This window comes from Bubalus kerabau, chromosome 3 (assembly GCF_029407905.1).
Source record: "Bubalus kerabau isolate K-KA32 ecotype Philippines breed swamp buffalo chromosome 3, PCC_UOA_SB_1v2, whole genome shotgun sequence".
NCBI lineage: Eukaryota > Metazoa > Chordata > Mammalia > Artiodactyla > Bovidae > Bubalus > Bubalus kerabau.
In genome coordinates, this window is record NC_073626.1 from 31,330,651 (window position 1) to 31,354,813 (window position 24,163).

Here is a 24,163-nt window from a genome sequence, read left to right on the forward strand (position 1 = left end):
TTTCACACACGAAGATCTTCACCTGCAATAGACAAGGGTGGATCGAGCTGAAGATGACAATACCACATAACTAACCTAATATTTAGTCAGCTAACCAACCACCGAGTTCGCAGCAAATGTAAATTTCCTTATGCTCCAATGGAGATACACTCACTCTTATCCATTTAGGCTCCCGAGGCAAACTGTGTCCCGAAGCAGACAAAACTCAAGGATCTTGGATAAAACCTTCCTAGTTGCAGTCAAGACTAAGAGGGACTTTCACGACACCACTGTGCCCTTTGCCGAGATGACGATCCACGGGCACTTATAGGAAGGCTTCCAAGTTGTCTTTTAGTTTAAAATTGTCTTTGAGCGCCTAACCAATGAACAGAGGGAAAATATGTTTTGACTTATACCATCATCTTGTAGAACAAGTCTGAGCAGGGGAAAGGGAACGTGGCAAAATGACAGGCAAAGTCGGTAATGGATTTGCATAGGTGTTGAAATAGAACTGTGGAATTCACAGTCTTATAGTGTGGGCAGAAAGAAGTTTTCACGTAGGCAACCAATCGGTGGATGGGCACAGAAGGCAGTTTTCAGTATCAATATTGTTTAGGATAGATTTTTAACTGATCCTCACAAAGAGAAGTAACAGAAGTACCAGTATGAGTTGTCTTAAAATAACTGTATGTTTTACATATAATTCTCCTGTAACTTTCAAGATGATGCTTTTGAACTGTGGTGCTGGAGAAGATTCTTAAGAGTCCCTTGGACTGCAAGGAGATCAAGCAGTCAATCCTAAAGGAAATCAGTCCTGAATATTCATTGGAAGGACTAATGTTGAAGCTGAAACTCCAATACTTTGGCCACCAGATGCAAGAACTGACTCATTAGAAAAGACTCCGATGCTGGGAAAGATTGAAGACAGGAGGCGAAGGGGATGACAGAGGATGAGATGGTTGGATGGCATCACCAATTTGATGGATATGAATTTGAGCAAACTCTGTGAGTTGGTGATGGACAGGGAAGCCTGGTGTGCTGCAGTCCATGGGGTCACAAAGAGTCTGACATGACTGAGCGACTGAACTGAACTGAACTGAACTGAGCTTTCAAGAATTTTTTACCATAACCCAATAATAAACAGATCTTACATTGTGACTCAGTGTGTACTGACAAAAATATGTGTCTATAAAGCTATCTCTATATAAACATTTGAAAATAAATAATTTTTATATTTTAAAAACTTTTATGTTAAAATACTATTCTTCCTATCTGCAAGCAAGACATTCTGATATAGTCACAATTTTTTGTCTTGTATTCCACTTTATTCTATCTGACATTCTCTCAAAAATTGCTTGCTACCCACTAAATTGAATTCACAAACCTCTAATGGATGGAACCTGCAATCTGAAAAACAGAAATATAGACTATAAGATTCATTTTCCTTGTCAAGTCAAAAATTGTTCACTTCTGCTGAATTGGTCATGTTGATCCTTTCTCTTTGCTATTCCTCACAATCTGATCACAATCTCCTTCCCCAGGTACACTTCTCAGGCAGAAAAGATATCTACATTCAGAACCAAAGAATAAGACTGATGGGTGAGTGCGATTCTCCTCTACCTGGAGAACATTGTTTGAAATGCACAGTTAAATGATCAAAGTCAAGCCAAAGGGAGGCATTTATAAATAATAATGCCTGCTGTCTAAGGCTTCAGGTGAGAGGCCACTCTCATTCTTCATTATTTTCATTATAGGAATCCTGCTTATAGCTAATCTTGCTGAAAGAAAGTCAAGGGTTTAGCATAGTGACATGATGTGATTTATGGAATCCAAAAATATTCCCCAACCAATGCTAGGGCCTCCAAGGCCACAGTTCCAAAAAATGTTCAAGGAATAGATAGCCCAATAACCATGGCATTTTCTGTAGATCATTATGCTCTTTGTGAAAGACTATGAAATGATACATTTTATATATTCATATAAACTAAGAAAAATTTCACTGGCATAAATATTTATGCAATATGAAATCATAAGCATACACATAAGGAGCACAAATTTTGAACTAAGCGTTCTTGGTTAGTTTGAGGTTAATTTGCTACTTAATCATTCATGTTATCATTGTCTGGTATGTGCAACCCACATACCACTTGGTAGGATAATTATATTGGTAAATTTCCTTCAGTTACTACAAATGCTGGGAGATACTGTTTAATGATATTACTCAAGAGAAGTCATAGCATTCTCACTTGTGTCCAGTTTGACGATGGGGATGAGTCAGATGGATAGATGTTTTTAGGTTAGTTCCAATTGGCTTGTTTCTCTTCTCACCAGAAGGAGTTAGATGGAATCCCTTCCATCAGAATTCAGATGTTGGCTGAGGCCAAAAGCTAGAGTGCTCTGCAGAGCAGTGGGGAAAGCTTAAGACCCCTGAGAATGAGGAATTAAAAAATAATAAGCACTGCCAACATAATCCATAATCAGAGGTTGATATTGTACAGAAGAGAAAGGAGGAAACACGTTCTCTTAATCATTGGTAAAGACTTGACGGGGGCGTCTCTGCTGGCTCAGACAGTGAATAATCTGCCTGCAACACAGGAGACCTGGGTTTGATCCCTGGGTTGGGAAGATCCCCTGGAGAAGGCACTAGCAACCCACTGCAGTACTCTTGCCTGGAGAATTCCATGGACAGAGGAGGCAGATGGGCTACATTTGTCCATGGGGTTGCAAGAAGTCAGATATGACTGAGCGACTAACACACACAAAACCTTGACAACTAGAGCAGACTTTGAGTTTGTGTAATACCAAGCTGAAAAATTTATGGAAGTACAAATAAAATGCCTCTCCAAGGCCTAGCACAATGTCTACATATAGTAAGATTCTCTTTGAGGTTTTAACACTCATATCTTATCCTCAGTGATTCATTAATTTAAATCCATTGGTTGGGCTTAATGATGCCTTCTAAAAGGGAAAAAAATAACAGTGAAGACAATATGAGAAATGACATGGACCAAAATGCACATATATTTATATTCATGTCCATGTCTGACTAGAGATAAACATGTAAAGATGGAAACAAGAAAGTACCCAAATTGACATTGCTACACTGAATTAAATTATCATGTTTCATTGACTCCAACATTGTAAGCAACATCATTCATTATTTTCATGTCCACTAAGAAAGGAAAAGAAAAAAAGCTTGCCTATTAAACTACGACATGCCACTGATTGTACAATATATTCCAATTTCAGAAATGTTGAAAGGTTAGGAAAAAAATGCCTATCTTAGAACTGATAAATTATGGCACTATAAGAGGGGCTTCCCAGATGGTTCGGTGGCAAAAAATATATATATATGCCTGCAGGAGCTGCAGGAGACTTGGGTTCAACTCCTGCATCAGAAGATTCCCTGAAGTAGGAAACAGTAACCCACTCAGATATTCTTGTCAGTATAATCCCCTGGAGAGAGGAGCCTGGCGGGCTACAGTCCATGAGGTCTCAGAGTTAGACATGACTGAGCTCTCACATACGCAGCACTAAAAGTCTCACTCAGTACTAGCTGACCATAAATTCTGACGCTGTGTGTGTCCAGAAAGCTTTTTATTTGTTTGTTTCTAAGGAAGCAGCTCTTCTTGAGAAACTTGGTTGAGTACATGATTTCTTTCTAATGAATATAACAATGATGGCAATTTCAGTTTTTACTTTAAAAGATAGCTAGGTCAAAACTCATTCTCAAGCTCTGTAAATACTCAGATACTTCAATTTAAGGGAGTGTGATTTTCACTGAAAAAGCCCAAAGCTAGGAGACTTCTAATTCTCAGGAATTGCTGGATGGCTTTGGGCAAATCTCACAAATGTTCCATGCCTTGGTTTCCTTACCTTTGAAACGACACGGTTGGACTGGAATCTCATTTGTAACTCATGTCTTATTAGAAAGCTCTAGCATTTTTTTTTTTAATTTAAGGTTCTTGGGTTCACATTGTTTCATCTCAATGGTCCAAATCTCAAGTTGAAATGCAACCAATATGGAAAATTCTTTTGAGGGGTATATTTATATAATTTAATTCCTGAAAACATAACAGTCAACTCTCTTGAGGCAGCACAAGCCAGCTCCAGCCCAGTAGCAGACTAACACTGCAATCATGTATATTTATCATGGGATGGATGCATATTATCCACCATCAGTTGGGCAACAATTTGTCCGAGGCATCAAAAGGTAAAGAGAAAAAGGATGGAAGAAAAACAACACTGAGGGCTTTTATATACTTAAGCTGCTGCTAAGTCACTTCAGTCGTGTCCGACTCTATGCGACCCCAAGGACTGCAGCCTAACAGGCTCCTCTGCCCATGAGATTTTCCAGGCAAGAGTACTTAAATGTTCTACAAATTCAGGAAATCTCCCTGCTTTGCTCTTAGTAGGCAAACAATACAGAATTTGGTGTCTAATGGATTTTGCCAAGGTATTCTGGTCTCATAGAAGAGCAGGGGGAGTCCATGGTCAAGTCCATTTGGGAAACACTGCATTCCAGCACTACCACCACCACCCACCCCTCACACACACAAGCTTTCATATAGCAAAGTCCCGAGAGTTCTTGAAGTGATAAGACTGTCACCCAGGTTTTACCAAATTTACTCCATCATCAAAAGTGCCTTGGGTGCATTGAAAGCTGCTATCCAAAGACAGTATGCTATTTGGGAACACATTAATCTCCCCAGATTTGAGCTTCCCATGCCTTTGTCAGACCCCTACCCCATGCTACCACCAGGGACTTCCCTGGTGGCTCAGATGTTAAGGGGTCTGCCTGTAACGCGGGAGACCCTGGTTCAATCCCTGGGTCAGGAAGATCCGTGGAGAAGGAAATGGCAACCCACTCCAGTATTCTTGCCTGGAAAATCCAATGGATGGAGGAGCGTGGCAAGCTACAGTCTGTGGGGTCACAAAGAATCGGACACGACTGAATTACTTCACTTCACCCCATGCTAGTCCTGTGCTAATTCCTTTAATTCACTCAAATTGTGATGCAGAGTAGCCCAGCAGAGGGTGATTGTCCTGGTTAGCACATCCTGAAAGCAGGAGGCAGTGTAGGGTCATCTTTAGTCCAAGAAATAAGCCAGAATTATCCTGAAACTCGAGATGATGCTCGGAGTAGAGAGGGAAGGGAGGCAGGCACAGATACACGGCAGTCAGAAGTTTGGGATGACCACAGGGAGGGCAAGAGAGCCTCAAAAATGGAGAATAAGAAAGAGGAAAAGAAAGATGCAAAAGAACTCTCACCAGAGGCCATCTTCGGTAATTAGGTAAATAAATAGCTATCTGATTTACAAAGAAACTCCCTCCAGCTTCTATACTAGTCACCCAATAAAGGCAACTCCACACTTTGTCCCAAAGTATCCAGAAGGAGATTTATTTCAGAGATAAAAGCAACAATCAGGGGACTTCCCTGGTGGTCCAGGGTTAAAACCTCACCTTCCAGTGCAGGGTTTGTGGGTTTGATCCCTAACCAGGGATCTAAAATCCCCCAAGCCTCTCGGGCAAAAAAACAAACAAAAAACAGAAACAGCATTGTAACAAATTCAATAAAGACTTTAAAAATGGTCCATATCAAAAAACTCTTGAAAAAATAAAATTAAAAAAAAATAAAAGCAACAAGCAATCTGGAATGGCAGCTTCTCAGGAACTAGAAAATTTCCAATTACTCCTCCTTATTCCCGCAACCCAACTCTCTGTGCATCCTCATAGAGGTGTGAATCACCTCCTTTTGCTTTTCACTTAATAATAAGCAGCAGTTCTAGGTGGCTGAATGGAAGCCAAGCTCCCTGCTCTGACATGGTGATTACTTTGGAGAGAGAGAGAGAATATAGTGTTTGCAGCCTTCAGAGGCTTAAAGGAAAATGCAGCTGCACTCAAAAGTCCCAGAGGGACTGCATCTCAGGATTTAACTTGCTGGAGAATTCACAGCCATAGGCACCTCGCACACCATTCACTGCCTGTGCTCTGAGCCCTAAGGACATGGGGTCAGCACTGGGCTTAAAGCTTTTAGCCCCAGAACCCTAGAGAAAATAGACTGCACATTGTGGGAAACTCAGGTTATCATTACTTAGGAGGTAAACATAGAAGGGCATTTCTCCGTCCCCAGCATCCAGCACAGCATAAGGTGTATAATAACCTCAGTAAATATTTGTTGGAGAAATGAATAAAAGAGTGAATAATGCCAGCTTCTGATGTTTTTGTTTTAAAATCACAAGATCATTCTCCCTAGGTGGAAGGGAGGTCCAAGAAGGAGGGGATATATGTATGCACATGGCCGATTCAATTCATTGTACAGCAGAAACTAGCACAACACTGTCAAACAATTATCTACTTTCAGTTGCTCAGTCATGCCTGGCTCTTTGCGACCCATTGGACTGTATCCCTCCAGGCTCCTCTGTCCATGGGACTTTCCAGGCAAGAATACTGGAGTAGGTTGCCATTTCCCTCTCCACAGGATCTTCCCGACCCAGGGGTAGAACCCTTGTCTCCTGAGTCTCCTGCATTGCAGACAAATTCTTTACCTGTTGAGCCATTGTGCAAGCCTGCTAAAGCAATTACACTCCAATAAAAATAAATTAATTCAATGATTAATTAACAAATAAAATCACAAGATAACTTTCCTCTCTTAGCAGAACAGATGAGCATACTTGCAATGCTAGATAAACTTCAGTTCAATTCAGTCGCTCAGTCGTGTCTGACTCTTTGTGACCTCGTGGACTGCAGCACGCCAAGCTTCCCTTGGATAAACTTGGAACCTGGTAATGTAAGTTGAAATGCACCCAGTCTAATGGACCGCCTCTTTGCTATACTACGTGGAGCCTTATGTAAAGAAAGGTTTTGAGGTCTCATCTAGTTTCAGTAGGAAACTGTGGGCTGCCAGATTAGTGATGTCTTCCACAAGTATGACACTGCAAGTGTCTTTCCACACTGTCGCCACCAAGTCGGGAATCACAAAATACTGTTTCCCTGGACGGACCTAGAAGGTCCTGGCTATGTTTAAACACCATCTTCTAACTGTCCCATCTTCCCTGAACCTGGAACTGAGTTTCTGAACGCGTTGGAATTCAAAAATACAGTCAGCCTTCGTGGGTCCTGGAACTGTTTCTGATACTAGATGTTAGACGGTGTTGGAGCAGGTGACTCACACAGGCTCAGGCGCTCCCCGCCTGTCTGAACATGATGAGCGAGGGCTGGCATCAGGACTTGCCAAGAAAATAATAGGAAGTGCAACCTGGGAACTGTAGGCGCAGTCAGGCGGGGAGGAATGCAAGGAAATGTGTGATCTCTCAAACCTCTTCATGCAAAACGCTCGGAGGTGAGCTGCCTGAGAATGTTTGTAAACTCCCTGGACACTTTCCCAAAGCGTTGCGCTCCACTGAACTTCACCCCAAGGTGAGAGGAACAGAAAACTCATTTTCAAACCTTCTAGATGGCACCTCACTGCATACTCCTCAGCCAATCCCACTGGTGGGAAGGATCAATTCAGAAAGGTTAACTGGAGGGTGAGTTCAGTGATCCACATTTTGTTGTGTGTGTGTGTGTTGCTCCCCTCAGCTTAATCTCCTGTCTATCCCACTAGGATAATTAAGACTCTGATTATTTAGCCAGATGGCAAGTTGTTTGTGTGTGTCTTGGCCTCGATATAGAATATATTCAGTCTCTCTTACGGGTTCTCCCTTGCCATGGATGAGTTGATTCATAGGGAGCCTTGAGGGAAGAAAAAGATACGAAAGATTTGCTAGTAGAAACATCTCATCCTAGATTATTTTAGATGGCGTCCAGCCCGGGCCTTTGTAGTTCAGCATCTTCTCTGAAAATTGCAGTCTGGATTCAAATTCTGATAAGTCTGAATAATCACATCATCTCAGAATTGGAAAGCTTCCAGCATCTCACCAACTATCTTGATACTTACATGATGTTAAAGAAATTGATAAGACAGGCAATTTCCCTGCTTCATGAAGAAAGTTCCCTGGAGGGTTGACACTTAAGGAAAAAAAATAGCATCTTAAGATGCACACTTTAGAGGTTCCAGAATTGTCCTCAAAGTATAAGGAATATATACCATCAAATGACATAGTATTGGCCACAAAATGAGGGTGAGATGCCTTTGCAAAAAGGTTTCAGCAGTTCAGTGGAGGAAATGTTTCCCGTTTAAGGGCAGCTTTGTCAGTCCCACTAAAAGAAGAAGCTACTAAAGCATGCTTCATTAAAAAAAAAAAGAAGAAGAAGAAGAAAGAAAACATCTAGCTTTACACTCAGCCTAAATAAGGGAATTGAAAGCTAGTTTTCTCATCGAATTATCAAGCAAGGGAGACTATTGGAAAACAGAGGATTTAATTGTCATTTTCAGCCCTAGGAGTGAGCAATTTAGAGCAAATGACAAATGACTTTTTAAAAAGAAACCAATGTAAAAGAGACTGAGGAAATACTCCAGACTTGAGTTAGCCAATCTCTAAGTAATGGGAGGGAAGTTTCCTGCAGAGTCAAGCATTCCAGAAAATACCATCATAAATCACACATCTTCCCCACTCTGGGATATGTCTAACGACAATCCTGTCTGCAGCAGGAAAAGGCGCTGGTGTGGCGTGTGTACTCACGGCATCCAGGAAATCCCGCAGCCCAGCAGGGGGTCGGCGCTAGGCTTCCCCCCAGGGTGCCCCACCATCACTGTGTCCGCCCTGGCACCCCCCACGATGTCAGCGGCTGTGATCTGCCTTCTCCATGTTTGAAAGGAGGCCGAGGAGGCCCTGGTGCTCACTAGCCTCTGTGAAAAGCCGATGAGAACTGTGAACCTGCCCTGGGTTTCGAGGCTTGTGTAAGTCTGTGATTCACTCCTCAGTGGGTCGGTCAAACACGCCTAAGAGAAATTACAGGTTCCTCTCGTCTGAAACAAATCCATTAAAATGAGTCAGTTGTTTGTCCTTTCTTTCCTCCTCTTTATCTCAGATAATCACAGGAGACTGTGGCACCTACTGCATTGGGGTGATGAGAACTCAGCCAGGCGGGTGGTAAAGGCAAGATTGTGCCCCTGTTGTTGTTGATGTTAAATTGTTAAAAGGAGATCCCATTTTTGCCTGTACTGACCTTAAACTTGGAAAACACTGGTTAAGACATGATCCAATCCCTGCCTTAACACCAAAAATATTTTGGTTTATTTTTTAATGACTTGTCCAAGGAGTTCTTACTGAACCTCTTCCTTGGTGCACAGCCATGGGGAATTCAGATGGAGAATTTCACCTATGGGAAACTTCCCTTGGTCTGACTTGGGACAGGGTGGCCAGGTGGATTGTCCTTGTCACCCCCAAATGGTCCCACACCTCCCAATTCTAGCCCCTCCCATTAACCTACCTTCCTGGCTCCTCCATATGACTGTTGCAAACTTTCATTTGACTATTACCAGGGGAAATGTAGACATGAAGAAGAAACAAGTGAGAGGAGTTTTGTTATGTCTGTTGTATTCAAGAGGCTCAGGGAGACGATGTCTGTAGAAATAGGTCATTCCATTTAGGTCATGAGTTAAGTACCGTGTCATTTGGAAATTTTGAAAAATCAGTATCATCAAACTTTTGGTTGTGTAATCAGAGGACTTTATTAAACATTCTATGTACAAAGCACTTCATTCTGCTCTTTGGACATACAAAACAAGTGACTTATCGAGTAACAAGGGTAAATCTGTCTCCAAAGGTTTATGGTCTTATCTGGGAAAGAAAATACATGCACACAAGAAGGCTAAAAGTAAATAATACTATACAATAAATACTGACTCAACAGTGAATGGCCCAGATACACATATTGCAAGAAATCAGTGGAGAGAATCAGCACTTCTGGTTGGACTGATTAGGGAAGGCTTTACAGGGAAGGCAAAAAGTGATGCACAGTTCAGACACAGAAAGGCCTGGATATGTGTATAGTCTCTGAAATATACTCTTTCCAGGGCAGGATACCAAGTATCACAATTCTGTAAACACTGAATGAAAAGATCCTTCAGTAGATTTTGCTGGCTGGTCACCCTGATGAAAGAAACTGAATCCAATGCTCAACACTTTGATTTAGATGCCAGTGAACCAAGACTTCCTTGGTGGTCCACAATTCTGAATCAGGGGGCAGAGGTTCGATTCCTGATCAGAGAACTGAGATCCCACATGCTTCACGGCCAAAAAATTTTCTTTAAAAAGAGAAGAAATTAGATGCCAATGAACCAACTCCTATGAGAGTGTCTCATCCACACTCATGCAAAAGGTCATGGCTGTTTGCTGTTTGTGTGTGTGTTGCACATACATGAATTCATAGGTACTCTAATACAAACAGCTTACATTTTAATGCCAATTGTTATTTGCCAAGTACTATTCTCAGTATTTTATCTATATTTGTTCATTTAATCTTTCCAATAGCCTTATAGGGTAAGCTCCATTATTCTCAATTTCTGGTTGGGAAAATCAAGGTCCCAGGAATTTAAATAACTGTCCCAAGGATTATGAAGTGCTAAGTGCTCTGCCCAAGAATCTGCCTTAGACATCACTAGCACCAGTTTCTCCTTGAGCCACCTGGCCAAGTCACTTCCTTGGTGAGGTGAGAACAGGGCGTGCCACGTATCTCCACCCTGGGTCTTCCACAGTCAGCCTGATCCAGGCAGTTCTTTGTCACCTTTCAGGATGGGACAGACTGAAGTGTGGGCCGCAAGAGGGAGGGTGGACTTCTCCAAGAGATCGTCAAATGGTGGTGGGGCTTCTCTGTTAGCATCCACGAGCCTTTATTTATTTTTTATCTTTAGGTCACACCACGAAGCAGGCAGGATCTTAGTTTCCCTACCAGGGGTCTGACCTTCACCCCCTGCATTGGCAGCACTGAGTCTTAACCACTGGACCACCAGGGAAGTCCTCCATGAGACTTTCTTAATGAATAATAACCCCAAGATAGAGTCTTGCGCACCTCCTCTCTTACATCGGAGTACATCGGAGCAGAGTGTGCATTCACATGAGATGTGGTTGCCAAACGCACAATACAGATGAAAGGCCAGCCTCTCCCTCTCTCTGTCTCTCAGCCCTTCTCTCTTGTGTTCAGACTTTCCATCTGCAAATGGAGGCACTTGGACTCAGTCTTTTCTAAAGTTTTTTTCAGAATTATAAATCCTAAAACCATCTAGCTCCATGACATTGTGTCCTTCCTTCAGTATGTTGATTTGGGGTAACTGACCTTTCTTCATATGGAAATCTCTGCATCAGGAAAACCAGGACTGTGTCTGCTCCATTCTCTTCCCCTGAAGAGACCCTACAGAGATACTGGGAAATGTCAAATTAAAGCTTCTTTCTGACCTCATTTGCAAAGGGTGCAATTGTTGTCCTAAGATGAACAATACCACTTAGAAGATGACTCATTCTCCCGGTTGGTATATTTTTCTACCTTCTGATTATTATATTTTTGCTTTCTTAAACGTTCCTACTTACAGGAAATTTTCTATAGTAAAAAAAAAAAAGAGAGAGAGAGAATAAAAAAGTTTTACTACAGTTTCTGTGGTTAAAAAAAAAAGACACCCCTCATTCACAAAGTGAGTCGCCCTTTTCCATTTGTAATGTAACATCATTAATACTGGCTTCTTTTGTCTGTAACTTTAAAAACTTATTTATTTATTTGGCTGTTCAGGGTCTCAGTTGCAGGATATGGGCTCTTGGTTGCAGCATGTGGGATCTAGTTCCCTGACCAGGGATCAAACCTCAGCCCCCCTGCATCAGGAGCTTGGACTCTTAACCACCAGGAAAGTCCCAGTACTGACTTCCTGGGGAGATAACTAAGGGCTACTCATTGCCCTTTGCCCTTTATCCACTAATTTTTTTTTTTTTTCTGCTGCATCTGACTGTGCTTGCTTTAAAAAGGACCTTTTTTTTTTTTTTCCCAGAAGGATTTTTATCTGTAATACTGTTCTATTATCAGGTGGCTCCTGATTTGAATGTTGAATTTGTTTACATACAAGGTAAGAAAATCAGTAGCTCTCTACTTGAAATATATTTCTCCTTTCTCATCCCAGGTTTCAAAACACCATATTGTTGGTGGGGGTTCATCTTACATGGGCTTCCCAGGTGGCGCTAGTGGTGAAGAACCCACCTGCCAACGCAGGAGACATAGGAGACATGCGTTCAACTCCTGGGTCTTGAAGATCCCCTGGAGAAGGGCATGGAAACTCACTCCAGTATTCTTGCCTGGAGAAGCCCATGGACAGAGGAGCCTGGCAGGCTACAGTCCATAGGGTGACAAAGAGTCAGACACCACTGAAACAACTTAGCACACAAGCACCTCTTACATACCCAGAGTAGACAAAGAGACCCTCGGTGGCTCCGTGGTCTTGAGGAGAAAGTCCAGGGCTAGGAATCAACAGACTTGGGTTTTTACCTCTGGCTCAAATCTCTATTAGCTGTTACTTATCACTCCAGCCTTCAGTCTCCTTAACTTAAACACCTTTCTGGTTCAAAAGCTCTGTGCTTTTTGCTTGGTTCACGGCCAAAGAAGCTGTATCTAAGCCCACGCTAGGCTGACCATGCAATCAGTTTAAATGTGGAGGGGTGGAACATATTGGCCCTTGAATTCCTTTTGTCCAAAGAACAATGACCCACTTAGAGTCGGCCCAATGTTGGTGACTATGCAAGAGGGCCCTCCCTCAGCCACCTGTAGAATCTAGCTGGGTGACATCCCTGGCCACCACTGCCAAGACAAGCCAGAGCTCTCTTCCTGATGAGGCTGGAGACCCTGGCTAGACCAGGATTCTGCTGTCCGCTGTTGAATACCCAGCATGGCATATATATGTAGACAGTGGATGGGGAAAATGTCAGCAACACAGAACAGCTTAGACAGAGGGGCTTTCCATCCTCTCTTCACGTCCTCCTCCGTCAGCACCACCAAGAGGGAGGCTTCCTTCATACTCTTCGGAGGCAAGAAGACACGAATCAGGACATTTCTGCTGGGGTCTCTGCCACTCCTGAAATGCATGACCTGGTCAAGAACAGACAATCACATCTTTAACATACAAGCAGCAATATCTAAAAGCATCATGACAACTGCATCATGGATTGGCTCTTTCTTGAACAAGAAGCCCCTTTGGGTAGAGGCCCCTTGGCAAATGAAGATTCGCTTCCCTTTAAGTCCCTTGGGAATCCAAGAATCAGCTTTGTTCTCTTGTCTGCAAAAGCTATTACAGAACTTGTTTGTCTCCAAGTTGGACCATGCCCTTTCCTCTTGGAAAAGACCTCTCTTTTGACCAAGGCCCTGGGTTGCTGCAGGAGGTCTCAGCTACATTGGTTACTAGAGCCCTGATGTACTGGGATCAGGGAGGAAGGCTCTTTCTAGAATTCTTTTTCTGGCACTCTACATGTGTCTGTGTGAGTCTGTGTGTGTGTTGCTCTCTCTGTTTCTTTCTGTATTTCTCTATGTCTCTCTCTGTATCCCTCAGCTTCTCTCTGTACCTCTTTGTCTCACGGTGAAAGTAGGGGTCCTGCTGTAGATGTCTCCATCTCCCTGCCTGGTCTTCTCTCTCTAGCTCTAGAGGGACACGGAGACAGAGGATTGGAAGTCCTGACTGCACATGTCTGATTGCTCTTCCATCTCTGAGTTGCCACCCCATGTCACTAAGCGTCCCTGTCTGCCTGTCTCCCCCTGTGCCTCCCTTGCCTTTCTTTCTCTCTGTCTCTGACCCTCCTGCAAATGAAAACTAACTTCTGCATTATCTCCAAGGCCTCCCACAGACAGTGTGTATCATAATTCCCTGATCTTTTAACACTAGGGAAGAGAGAGGGTGACAGGAAGAACTGTGGGGATGTTGTTGATATCATGGAGGATGTCCTGGGGATGGGGAATAAAAAGGAGGGAGAGAGGGAGCAGCTGGGACCACGGATCCCTCTGCTCACTCCCCTCTCAAAGACTCAGGCTGATTTACAGGCACCCCCCCCCCAGACAAGCCTGACTGTTTTACAGGGACAATAACAATTTCAGACGTCCAAGAATTAGAAGTGTGGCTATATCTCCAACCAGATCTAGGTGAGAGTAGATTGCCTGAGAAGAATCATTTCAATCAAGAAAACATCATTTCTGATTAGAATGAATCAAATTGAGGGTTTTTTCCCCAAGAAATGTCACATACAGGCCACGTATATGGGGTCCCCTTCATTGTGTACTCACCTCCCAAGTTAGGAGTATAGTCTGGCTTACTAGCTTGGGCCTTTGGTGGGGTGACGAGAGAAATCAGAAACATTCTGAGGAAGACAAAGGATAGACGGCTTGTCACCAGCAGTCTGTTCAATTATTCAGTCATTAATATGATCACAATTATTCAAAGCACATGGAGAATTATTTCATTAAGCACAGTATTGTGCTTAGTGAAACATGTCAGACAAAGACAAACACTGTATCTTATCACTTATATGTGGAATCTAAAAAAAATAAAACAAACCAGTAAACAGAAAAAGAAGCCGACTCACAGATATCAAGAACACACTAGTAGTTACCAGTGGGGAGAGGGGTAGAACAGGAGTAGAGGATTAAGAGGTGCAAACTACTACGTATAAAATAAATAAGCTGCCAAGATATACTGTACAGCATGGGGAATAGAGCCATTATTTTGCAATAACTTTAAACGGAGTATAATCTATAAAGACATTAAATCACTATGTTGTGTACCTGAAACTAACATAATATTGTAAATTGATTCCATTTCGATTTTTTTAAAAAGCACATGTAGAATTGTGACCTACAGCAGTTTCTTTCTTGCCTTCACCTCATCCCTGTCCTTTTTTATTGTAGAACCATTGACAACATGTGAATAGGCTGGTATGAGAGATTCTCCTCCTTCCTGGCTTGGATGCTTCTCCTGAAGCCTCTAGTTTGAGATGGAGGTGGGGAGAAGGCAGTTGACTGGCATGGAGAGAGTGAAACAGGCAATCCCTAGTCTTCAGACAACTCCACTTTTTAAATTAACTTTTATTGAAGTATAGTTGCTTTACAATATTATATTAGCTTCTACTCTAGAGGACAGTGAAGCAACTGCACGTATACATCTATCCCCTCTTTTTTGGATTTCCTTCCCATTTCGGTCACCACAGAGCACTGAGTAGAGAGGTCCCTGAGCTACATCCCTAGAGGCTGTCATACAGAGTGAAGTAAGTCAGAAAGAGAGAAACAAATGTCAGATATGAACACACTTATGTGGAATCTAAAAAATGGTACAGATGATCTTATTTTCAAACAACTCCTTCTCAGCTACTGAAATTCTCAACAATACGATCACCACCTTGCGATGCATCTGGGTCTAAATTATCCTTGTGCTTCAGGTACATGTTGTGGAGTGGAAATATCATCTTGCTGGTGGAATTATCACCACATGAACATAGATTAATTCATCACATAGGATATAAAATGAATGCAAACAAGTATGTTTATTATTTTAGTTTAGGGGAGCTGGGACTGACACTCCCCAGGCAGGTAGCCCAAGAAGAAAGACTTAAATCTGGACTGTAGGATATGGTGACCTAAAAGTCAGAGACCTACAGATAGGAGAGGAGGAGACAGGTGGTAGCCTACTTCCTCTGCTGCTGCTGCTGCTAAGATGCTTCAGTCATGTCTGACTCTGTGCGACCCCATAGACGGCAGCCCACCAGGCTCCCCTGTCCCTGGGATTCTCCAGGCAAGAGCACTGGAGTGGGTTGCCATTTCCTTCTCCAATGCATGAAAGTGAAAGGTGAAAGTGAAGTTGCTGAGTCATGTCTGACTCTTAGTGACCCCATGGACTGTAGCCCACCAGGCTCCTCCATCCATGGGATTTTCCAGGCAAGAGTACTTCCTCTGAGTAGGACTAAAACACCAACTTACAGTGGCTACAGCTGGAGGCAGAGTGAAGGAAGGACATAAAAAGGTAAGAACAAATTTGCCTAAGACCCAGAAAAGTGATTCTCTTTTTTTAACACTTATTTTTATTTTATTTAGCTGTGCCAGGTCTTAGATGCCGCATGTGGGATCTAGTTCCCTAACCAGGGATCAAACACAGGCCCCTTTCACTGGAAATGTAGAGTCTTAGCCACTGGGCCACCAGGGAAGTTCAACAGACCAGTGATTCTTAACCCTAAGAGTACATTAGAATCACTGAGGAGCTTAAAAAAAATAATAATAACTCGGCTCTACTCTAAGACTTTCTAGTTTAATTTCTTCAGTGGAACCTGGACAGTAGTATTATTTACAAGCTGTCTAGGTGTTTCTGAGGTGCAGCCAGCCTGGAAAACCTCAGATTCAGACAATCAACAAGCTAATAATGAAATTCTGGGTATTATCCTGACTTACCTTGCATACAAAGACACAAAGAGAAGGAGGGGGGAAAATAACTATTTTCTATAACACCAAAGAGCAGAGCTTCCCTGTGGTAGCTGAATGGATAAATACAAGACACACGTAAAGGAGTGAAACTAAGATGAAAGAGATTGGAAGAGTCTGACCTCTCTCCTGAGAGCATCCAGGCAGACCCCAGGGAAGAAGTGGGAATACATCAGATAGGCTGCTGCTGCTGCTAAGTCACTTCAGTCGTGTCTGACTCTTAGCGACCCCATGGACTGCAGCCTACCAGGCTCCTTGCAGCCTACCAGGCTCCTCCGTCCATGGGATTCTTGAGGCAAGAGTACTGGAGTGGATTACCATTGCCTTCTCCAATCAGATAGGGTAGCTGGAGGCAAACATTTACATTGCTGAGATACTTCAGGAAGGCTTAGATGAGTGTGTCTCAGCTCTGACTACACTAGAACCACCTAGGGAGCTTATGTGTCTTCCCAAATCCAAGTCACAGTGCAGACCAATCCAATTAAAACCTCGGGGGACGGCAGCGGTGGAGCAACATTTTTTTGTAAGCTTCCCAGTTGCTTCTGATATCCAGCCAACATTGAGAATCATTGCTTTAGAGAATCATTAATGTTTCTTCTCAGTAAAAATTGGCTTTTTTTTTTTTTTTTTTTCCAGCTGGAAAGCATGTAAAGGTTATCAACCATCTTCCAGGTATGCAGACCAAGGACTGGGAAGGAGACCAAAGCTTCGGGAAGAGTAAGGCGAAAGGTATTTGCAACAATATGGATGGACCTGGAGATTAGCATGCTACATGAAGTAAGTTAGGCAGAGAAAGACAAATATCATATGATATCACTTATATGCAGAATCTTAAAATGATACAAATGAACGTACTTACAAAACAGACTCACAGACATAGAACACAAACTATGATTACCAAAGGGGAAAGGTGGGAGGGAGGGATAAATTGGAAGCTTGAAATTGACAGATACACACTACTATATTTAAAATAGATAACCAACAAGGACATACTGTATAGTACAGGGAACTCTGCTCAATAGTCTGTAATAACCTAAATGGGAAAACAATTTGAAAAAAGAATAAATACATCTATATCTATAACTTTTCATACTGTTCATGGGGTTCTCAAGGCAAGAGTACTGAAGTGGTTTGCCATTCCCTTCTCCAGAGGACCACGTTTTGTCAGAACTCTCCACCATGACCCATCTGTCTTGGGTGTCCCTACATGGCATGGCTCATAGTTTCATTGAGTTAGACAAGGCAGAGACATTACTTTGCCAACAAAGGTCTGTCTAGTCAAGCCTATGGTTTTTCCAGTAGTCATGTATGGATGTGAGAGTTGAACTATAAAGAAAGCTGAGCGCCAAAGAATTGACGTTTTTGAACTGTGCTGTTGGAGAAGACTCTTGAGAGTCCCTTGGACTGCAGTCCATCCTAAAGGAAATTGACTTCATTGGAAGGACGTTGAAGCTGAAACTCCAATACTTTGGCCACTGGATGCCAAGAGCTGACTCATTTGTAAAAACCCTGATTCTGGGAAAGATTAAAGGTGGGAGGAGAAGGGGACAACAGAGGATGAGATGGTTGGATGGCATCACTGACTCAATGGGCAGGAGTTTGAGTGAACTCTGGGAGTTGGTGATGGACAGGGTGGCCTGGCGTACTGCAGTCCATGGGGTCGCCAAGAGTCAGACATGACTGAGCGACTGAACTGGAGCTGATATCTATAACTGATTAACTTTGCTGCCCACCTGAAACTAACACGACATTGTTAATCAGCTCTATTGTTGTTTCATTTCTAAATCATGTCCAACTCTTTTTGGGACCCCATGGACTGTAGCCCACCAGGTTCCTCTGTCCACAGGATTTCTAAGGCAAGAATACTGGAGAGGGTTGCCACGCCCTCCTCCAGGTCCCTAACATTTTACAACTCCAGTAACCATGGAAACAAGCCCTCCTGAACATCAAGCTATTGATATTAGGAAAATTTTTGTGTCGGGTCAGAATTTGTTCCTCTGGAATTGTCACACCTTGAATATGGTTCAACTGGTTAGAGTCACAGTGAATGAGTGAGCTGTCATGGGGACCCAAGACTTTCCATCCACTCTCATTTCTCTGTTTCATCACCTGCTCTCCTGCTCCATAGTTTGAGGGTCACCCCTCCAGGCCCTGCTGCCTTGTCACTCTCCTCTAAATGCATTGAAGTCTACTTTCTCTCTGTGGCTGTGGTCCCAGTGCTCCACCTAGAATCTGAACAGCTCAAAGAGGCACTCACAAAGCTCTTCTGAAAAATCCATACCGCAAAAGTGTTAGGTGATGGTTTGAGCAACACTCCAGGTGCCAGAAACTCCAATGTGGCTGTTACCTCGTCAAACTTTTAAATGCAAAAATGAACATGAAGGTTTTACCTCTGATATCCTGGAGATCCATTGTGCAGAGTTTATTCGATCCTTTAAGGCATCTCTTATCTGGGGGGTTAACAAAAGGAATTAAGGATTAGAAGATAATGAAGAACTAACACATATGCTTGAGACTGGCAAACACTATGGTGAGAGTATCTTTCCAGCAAGTACTGTTGGCGGGACCAACAGTAATAATGCTCTTGTTGATACTTTGCCTACAAATACTAGCTGTGGTATTCGATTCATTTAAAAAGTAATCATATGGTCTATAACTACATAAAATCTTAAGTGCTTTTTATGCAGTCTCACTTGCAAAACTGCATTTGTTCTTTATCCTAATCTAGCAGGGAAGGCAGGGCATCCCAGGTGGCTCAGTAGCTAAAGAATGCCCCTGCAATGCCATCACAATGAGAAGATGTGGGTTCAATCCCTGGGTCAGGAAGAGCCCCTGGAGGAGGGCACAGCAACTCAATCCAGTATTCTTGCCTGGATAATTCCAAGGACAGAGGAGTCTGGTGGGCTGCAGTCCATAAGATCACAGAGTCAGACACAACCGAAGTGACTGAGTAGCACAGAAGGCAGGAAAAGCATTATTATGTCTGTGATCCATTGGAAGATTCTAAGGCTCATGGGTTAAGGACTCTCCAGCAGCACACAGCTATTCCATAGAAATATCAGGATTAAAGAGCTCATTTCTTAACCCTTACCTCTTTTACTTTTAGGTTGGTATTGTATCCCCATGGGAAAACAAAAGAGCCTCTGTGAAATATGTCTTTTACAAACCTTGCATATTAACTTAGTAGTAAAACAGCATTGGTAGTACAATAAATAGATGCATAAAATTTACAAAATAAGCCCTGCCGTGTGAGTGTTTGCATCTATGAATTAGAAGGTTTACTTTTCTCAATCCAAGAAGCAATGAAATAAAATAGAAAGAGGGTGATCTTAAAAGCCTGAATAAACATCTGATGTTTTGTTCCTTTTTTTCACTTATTTTCATCATACCACCTACACTCACTCATCTGTATTTGGAGAATTTCCTTCCTTAAGTCCACTGCTCTTTAAGGTAGAAGCCAGGAACTCACTTTCTCAGCCTCTCTTGCAGCTAAGATGTAGCCGCATGGCCTGGGCTCAGCCAATCAGACATGGTAATGCAAGTGCAGGTATCAGTGATCCTCCCCAGGCAGTGTGCAGGGGCTGCAGTAGCGGGAACTCTAGCTCAGCACACACTGTCGGATGTGGCCCTGCCGAGCTGTGCTCTCTGTGCCCAGCAAAGTGGGAAGGGGCAGAGGAGCCTCGTGTGGAGTCATCTGTGCTGTGAATCAGAAACTATTCTTTATGCATAGCCTCCATGCCTCCCAGCCACAGAGAGACCTTCCCAAAGATGTTATCGTGAGATGTAATAACTTTGTCTGCTTCAGCTAGCTAGGGTGGGTTTCTGAGAAATTGTGAACAAGCTACTTCATCACTCTGAGTTTCAATTTCCTCATCTGTAGAACTAAAAATAGGAATAACCAGGCTTGCTTTCAGGGTGAGAGCTAATGAAAATAAGAGCTTAGCCCCATAAAAGCTTGAAAGCTTGCATCATTGAGACCTCGATGTCCTGTTCAAGTGTCTGCACAAATGATTGAGGTGAAAGACTCCCAATAAGTGGCATTTACTAGTGAGCATTTCAGGGCCAAATACTGATAATGCATAAAACAGCAGAAGAATTTATTGTACCTTCGGATCCAGGATTGTTCCAAACACCAGGATGAAGAAGCCCTGAGAAAGATGGAAGAGGGAGGAAGAGCCATTTAACAAAATAAAATGATAATAATAAATACCAGTACTTATTATCAGTTCCTATTCTGGTAGAAGGTAAAAATAACTTTCCTAAATCCTTAAATTGAAAAACAAAAGCCATTTTATTAAATCTTTGACTCTCTCATTTTAAAGTCGCAACACCTAGATTGATCCATTCAACAAATATGGATACAGAATTTTTCATGCACCAGCCACTGCTCTTGACACTTAGAATTAAACAGTAAACTAAGAAGACTGAGGTCCCTGAGGCATGCAAGAATACTATAGGAATTTTTTATTCAGGCAAAATAAAGTGTTATGTGTTTATCAGGAGTTGTGCATCTCATCAGAATATAATGGCCCAAGAAAGTCCAAGGAGACAGGCTATGCACAGCCACCTCACAGTTCTTGAACAATCAGTAATGAAAGAAACTTCCACAGAAAATAACAAAAGCAGCTGTGTTCAGCTTTTATGAACACCCCCAACCTCCTTCCCCCATCCACAACTAAAAACTGTTATAAAACTTGTGAAGAAAAATTAAGTCCACGGATACTCATAAAAACTCTAGAGTTTCTAAGTATACTAACAGGTGCTCAGAAATGCATGCTCCAGATATTATAGTATAGAGAGAATTTATTAGTTCTCATATCTCTTATCTCATATCAATATTTTGGCTATCTGATGTGAAGAACCAATTCATTGGGAAAGACCCTGATGCTTGGAAAGATTGAGGGCAGGAGGAGAAGGAAGTGACAGAGGATGAGATGGTTGGATGGCATCACTGACTCAATGTATATGAGTTTGAGAAAACTATGGGAGATAATGGAGGACAGGGGACCCTGGAGTGCTGTAGTCCAAGGGGTTGCAAAGAGTTGGACATGCCTTAGAGACTGAACAACAACATCTCTTATGATTCATACAAAGATAGACCCCATTAAAGTCACACAGTGGCTGTTCTCCTATCATTATAGTCCATTTGAGTTTTCAACTTTTTTTTCATGGAATTGGCACAAAACCACTCTGGAAGAAGGAAGGAAATGCATTTGTCCCATTTTTCGCCTAAGGAAGCTCAGAGATTTAACTTTCAAAATGTGAACGGCAACAACAAAATACATTAGACAAAATTTCTCCTGGAGATGAGGTTACTCAGGTCTTGACTCACCAGACAAGAGACGTAAGATAATGACCTTCAATTTAGGCATCCTTGTTAAGCTGCTTCTATTTCATAATCAAATGTGATCCTTACCCAGGCTGAGGCCTGCTAAGGTACATAATTTAAGACAAACGGCACCCTAAAGATGTTACAACCAAGTGACCATCAGCAGAAACAATATAAAACCCCCTGCAATCATGATCAGCAAAAACCTGGCTGAAGGATAGAGGACTTCACAGGGACCAGTGCATGGCTACCCAGCTCAGCTATTCCCCCAGACAAGCTAAAATACACCTCCCTGTTCACCCAGTCTGTTGAGCGCTCCAAAGCATGGAATGATTCTTTCACATTACTCTTTTTAGTGTTTCTCTTAACCTACAAGAAAACCATTGAAATCTGTCATTGTGTCTATTAAGAAAACGTCATTGATTTTGTGAACCATTCAGTTATAAAGTATCACTTGTATAAAGATGCTTGGGCCAAATACATCCCATTCGGGTTTTGGTACTAGGAATGCATTTTAAACCAAAATCTTCACGAATTTTACCCAGGAAGTAATTTTAAAAGATCAGGGAACCACAATTCTAGCCTGTTTCCTGAAGGCTAAAGGACTAAGCTCTCTCTTTGAAAGATCTTTAATTTCTTTTTTTTTTTTTTTTGATCTTTAATTTCTTGAGTTTGGATTAATTATATTCGTGTCTGAACATTTACCATAATGCTCAGCACAAAAGAAACAATAAACGTCATGGCTCTGTGTATTTCTGTATGTGCGTGTGTGCATTTAATTGCTTTATTATACAACCTGCATCTATAGCAATAAATATGTAACAGGAAAACATTCCACAAGGATCACTTGTCATTGGTCCATGCCACCTTGGGAAAAGTTACAAAAAATATCCTTCAAAAAATTCAGATAAGATTTTAGTCACAGTTTTATCTCTGAGTGAGAAGAATTCACTGGTAGCAACTTCTTTGAATTTCCTTTGGTAGATAAAGCACAATTTGAGCAGGTAAATCTCAAGATGTTCTCCCAGGTTTTGAAGTATGTGCTTTAACTGCTGTAGACTGAATGTTTGTGTCCTCCAAAAATTCATGTTAAATCCTAGTGCTGGATGTGAAGATATTTGGAGGTGGGGCATTTGAGAGGTGATTAGTCATGAGAGCAGAATCTCCTGAAAAGGATTTAGGGTCCAAATAAAAGAGGCCCCAGGGTGCTCCTGGCCCGTTTCAACAGGCAGGGTTATGGTGAGAAAACTGTCCATCTGTAAACCAGGAAGTGGGCTCTCACCGGATAACTCAGTCTATCTGTGTGTGCCTTGATCTTGGACTTCCCAGCCTCCAGAACTATAAGAAATAAATACCTGTTGTTTATAAGCCACCCAGTCTATGGTATTCTTTTGTCACAGCAGCCCAAATGGACTGAAACATTTACTTTTCTCCCACCAAAACAGCTAGAGGGGGTCCTCAAACCTCCCACCCAGCCAGTTATTCTCGGTAAATATGAAGGAAGACACGGGTCAGAAGTTATGGATTGACAAATGAACAGTCAAGGTAGCTCTTGACTATATAATAACACTTCCCTCGCTAAAGGGTGGGGCTTCCCCAGTGGCTCAGAGGTAAAGAATTCGCTCGCAATGCAGGAGCCACAGGAGATGCGGGTTCAATCCCTGGGTTGGGAAGATCCCCTGGAGGAGGAAATGGCAACCCACCCCAGTATTCTTGCCTTGAGAATCCCATTGACAGAGGAGCCTGTCGGACTACAGAGAGTGGAGTCACAGAGAGTTGGACTTAGCACACACACAGCTTGAGCTTTAAAACCTGTGGAGATGCTCCCACAGAGAAGGAACCATGAAATCTTGAAGAAGGTCTTTCGCCTACATCCTGTTGACCTCCTGCATGTTTAGGAATCTCTCTTCTCCATCTGCCCCGTCAGCCTCAGCTGCCCCACATCTCAGTTCCTCCTTAGTCCCTGCATGTCCTGCTTCTTCTTGCTCCATTGATTCTGTCTCCTCCATCAGTGAGGGCTGATGACTGTCCTTTCTCTCCTCCCGCACTGGGCATCCTCAGGATACTCTGATCCACAGACTTGCTGGTAAACAGCAATAACCAACTCGCCTACTTTGTAGCTCTTGCCATTCTCCATGGTTAAATACTTCCACCACAGCTGATTTAAATCCAGCAACACTACCATGTGTAAAATAGATAGCTAGTGGAATAGACAGCTGCTGTATAGCACAAGGAGCTCAGCTCGGTGCTCTGTAACGATGGGTGGGGGATGATGAGGGAAGGTGGGAGGCAGGCCCAAGAGGGAGGGGATATATGTATACATACAGCTGATTCACTTCCTTGTACAGCAGGAACTAACACAATGTTGTAAAGCAATTATACTTCAATAAAAAAAAGATAAAATATGAAAATAATATCAATCAATCAATCAATCCAGCAAGATGGCATCACTGAACATGGAGTCAGGAAGAGATGGACACATCA

The 24,163-nt window shown here is 42.5% G+C and overlaps 1 protein-coding gene across 1 annotated transcript in view; it reads right to left on the bottom strand.

Annotated features, from left to right (window-relative positions):
• Positions 1 to 14,198: 14,198 nt before the first annotated feature.
• LOC129647589 (adhesion G-protein coupled receptor F2-like) overlaps positions 14,199 to 24,163 on the bottom strand; it is a 28,218-nt gene continuing 18,253 nt past the window's right edge. The window contains exons 8-10 of the mRNA XM_055574667.1: positions 20,457 to 20,498; positions 18,741 to 18,800; positions 14,199 to 14,243 (exon numbers count right to left, since the gene is read on the bottom strand). Of these exons, the coding sequence (XP_055430642.1) occupies positions 14,199 to 14,243; positions 18,741 to 18,800; positions 20,457 to 20,498 (147 nt within the window). The remainder of the gene's footprint in view (positions 14,244 to 18,740; positions 18,801 to 20,456; positions 20,499 to 24,163) is intronic.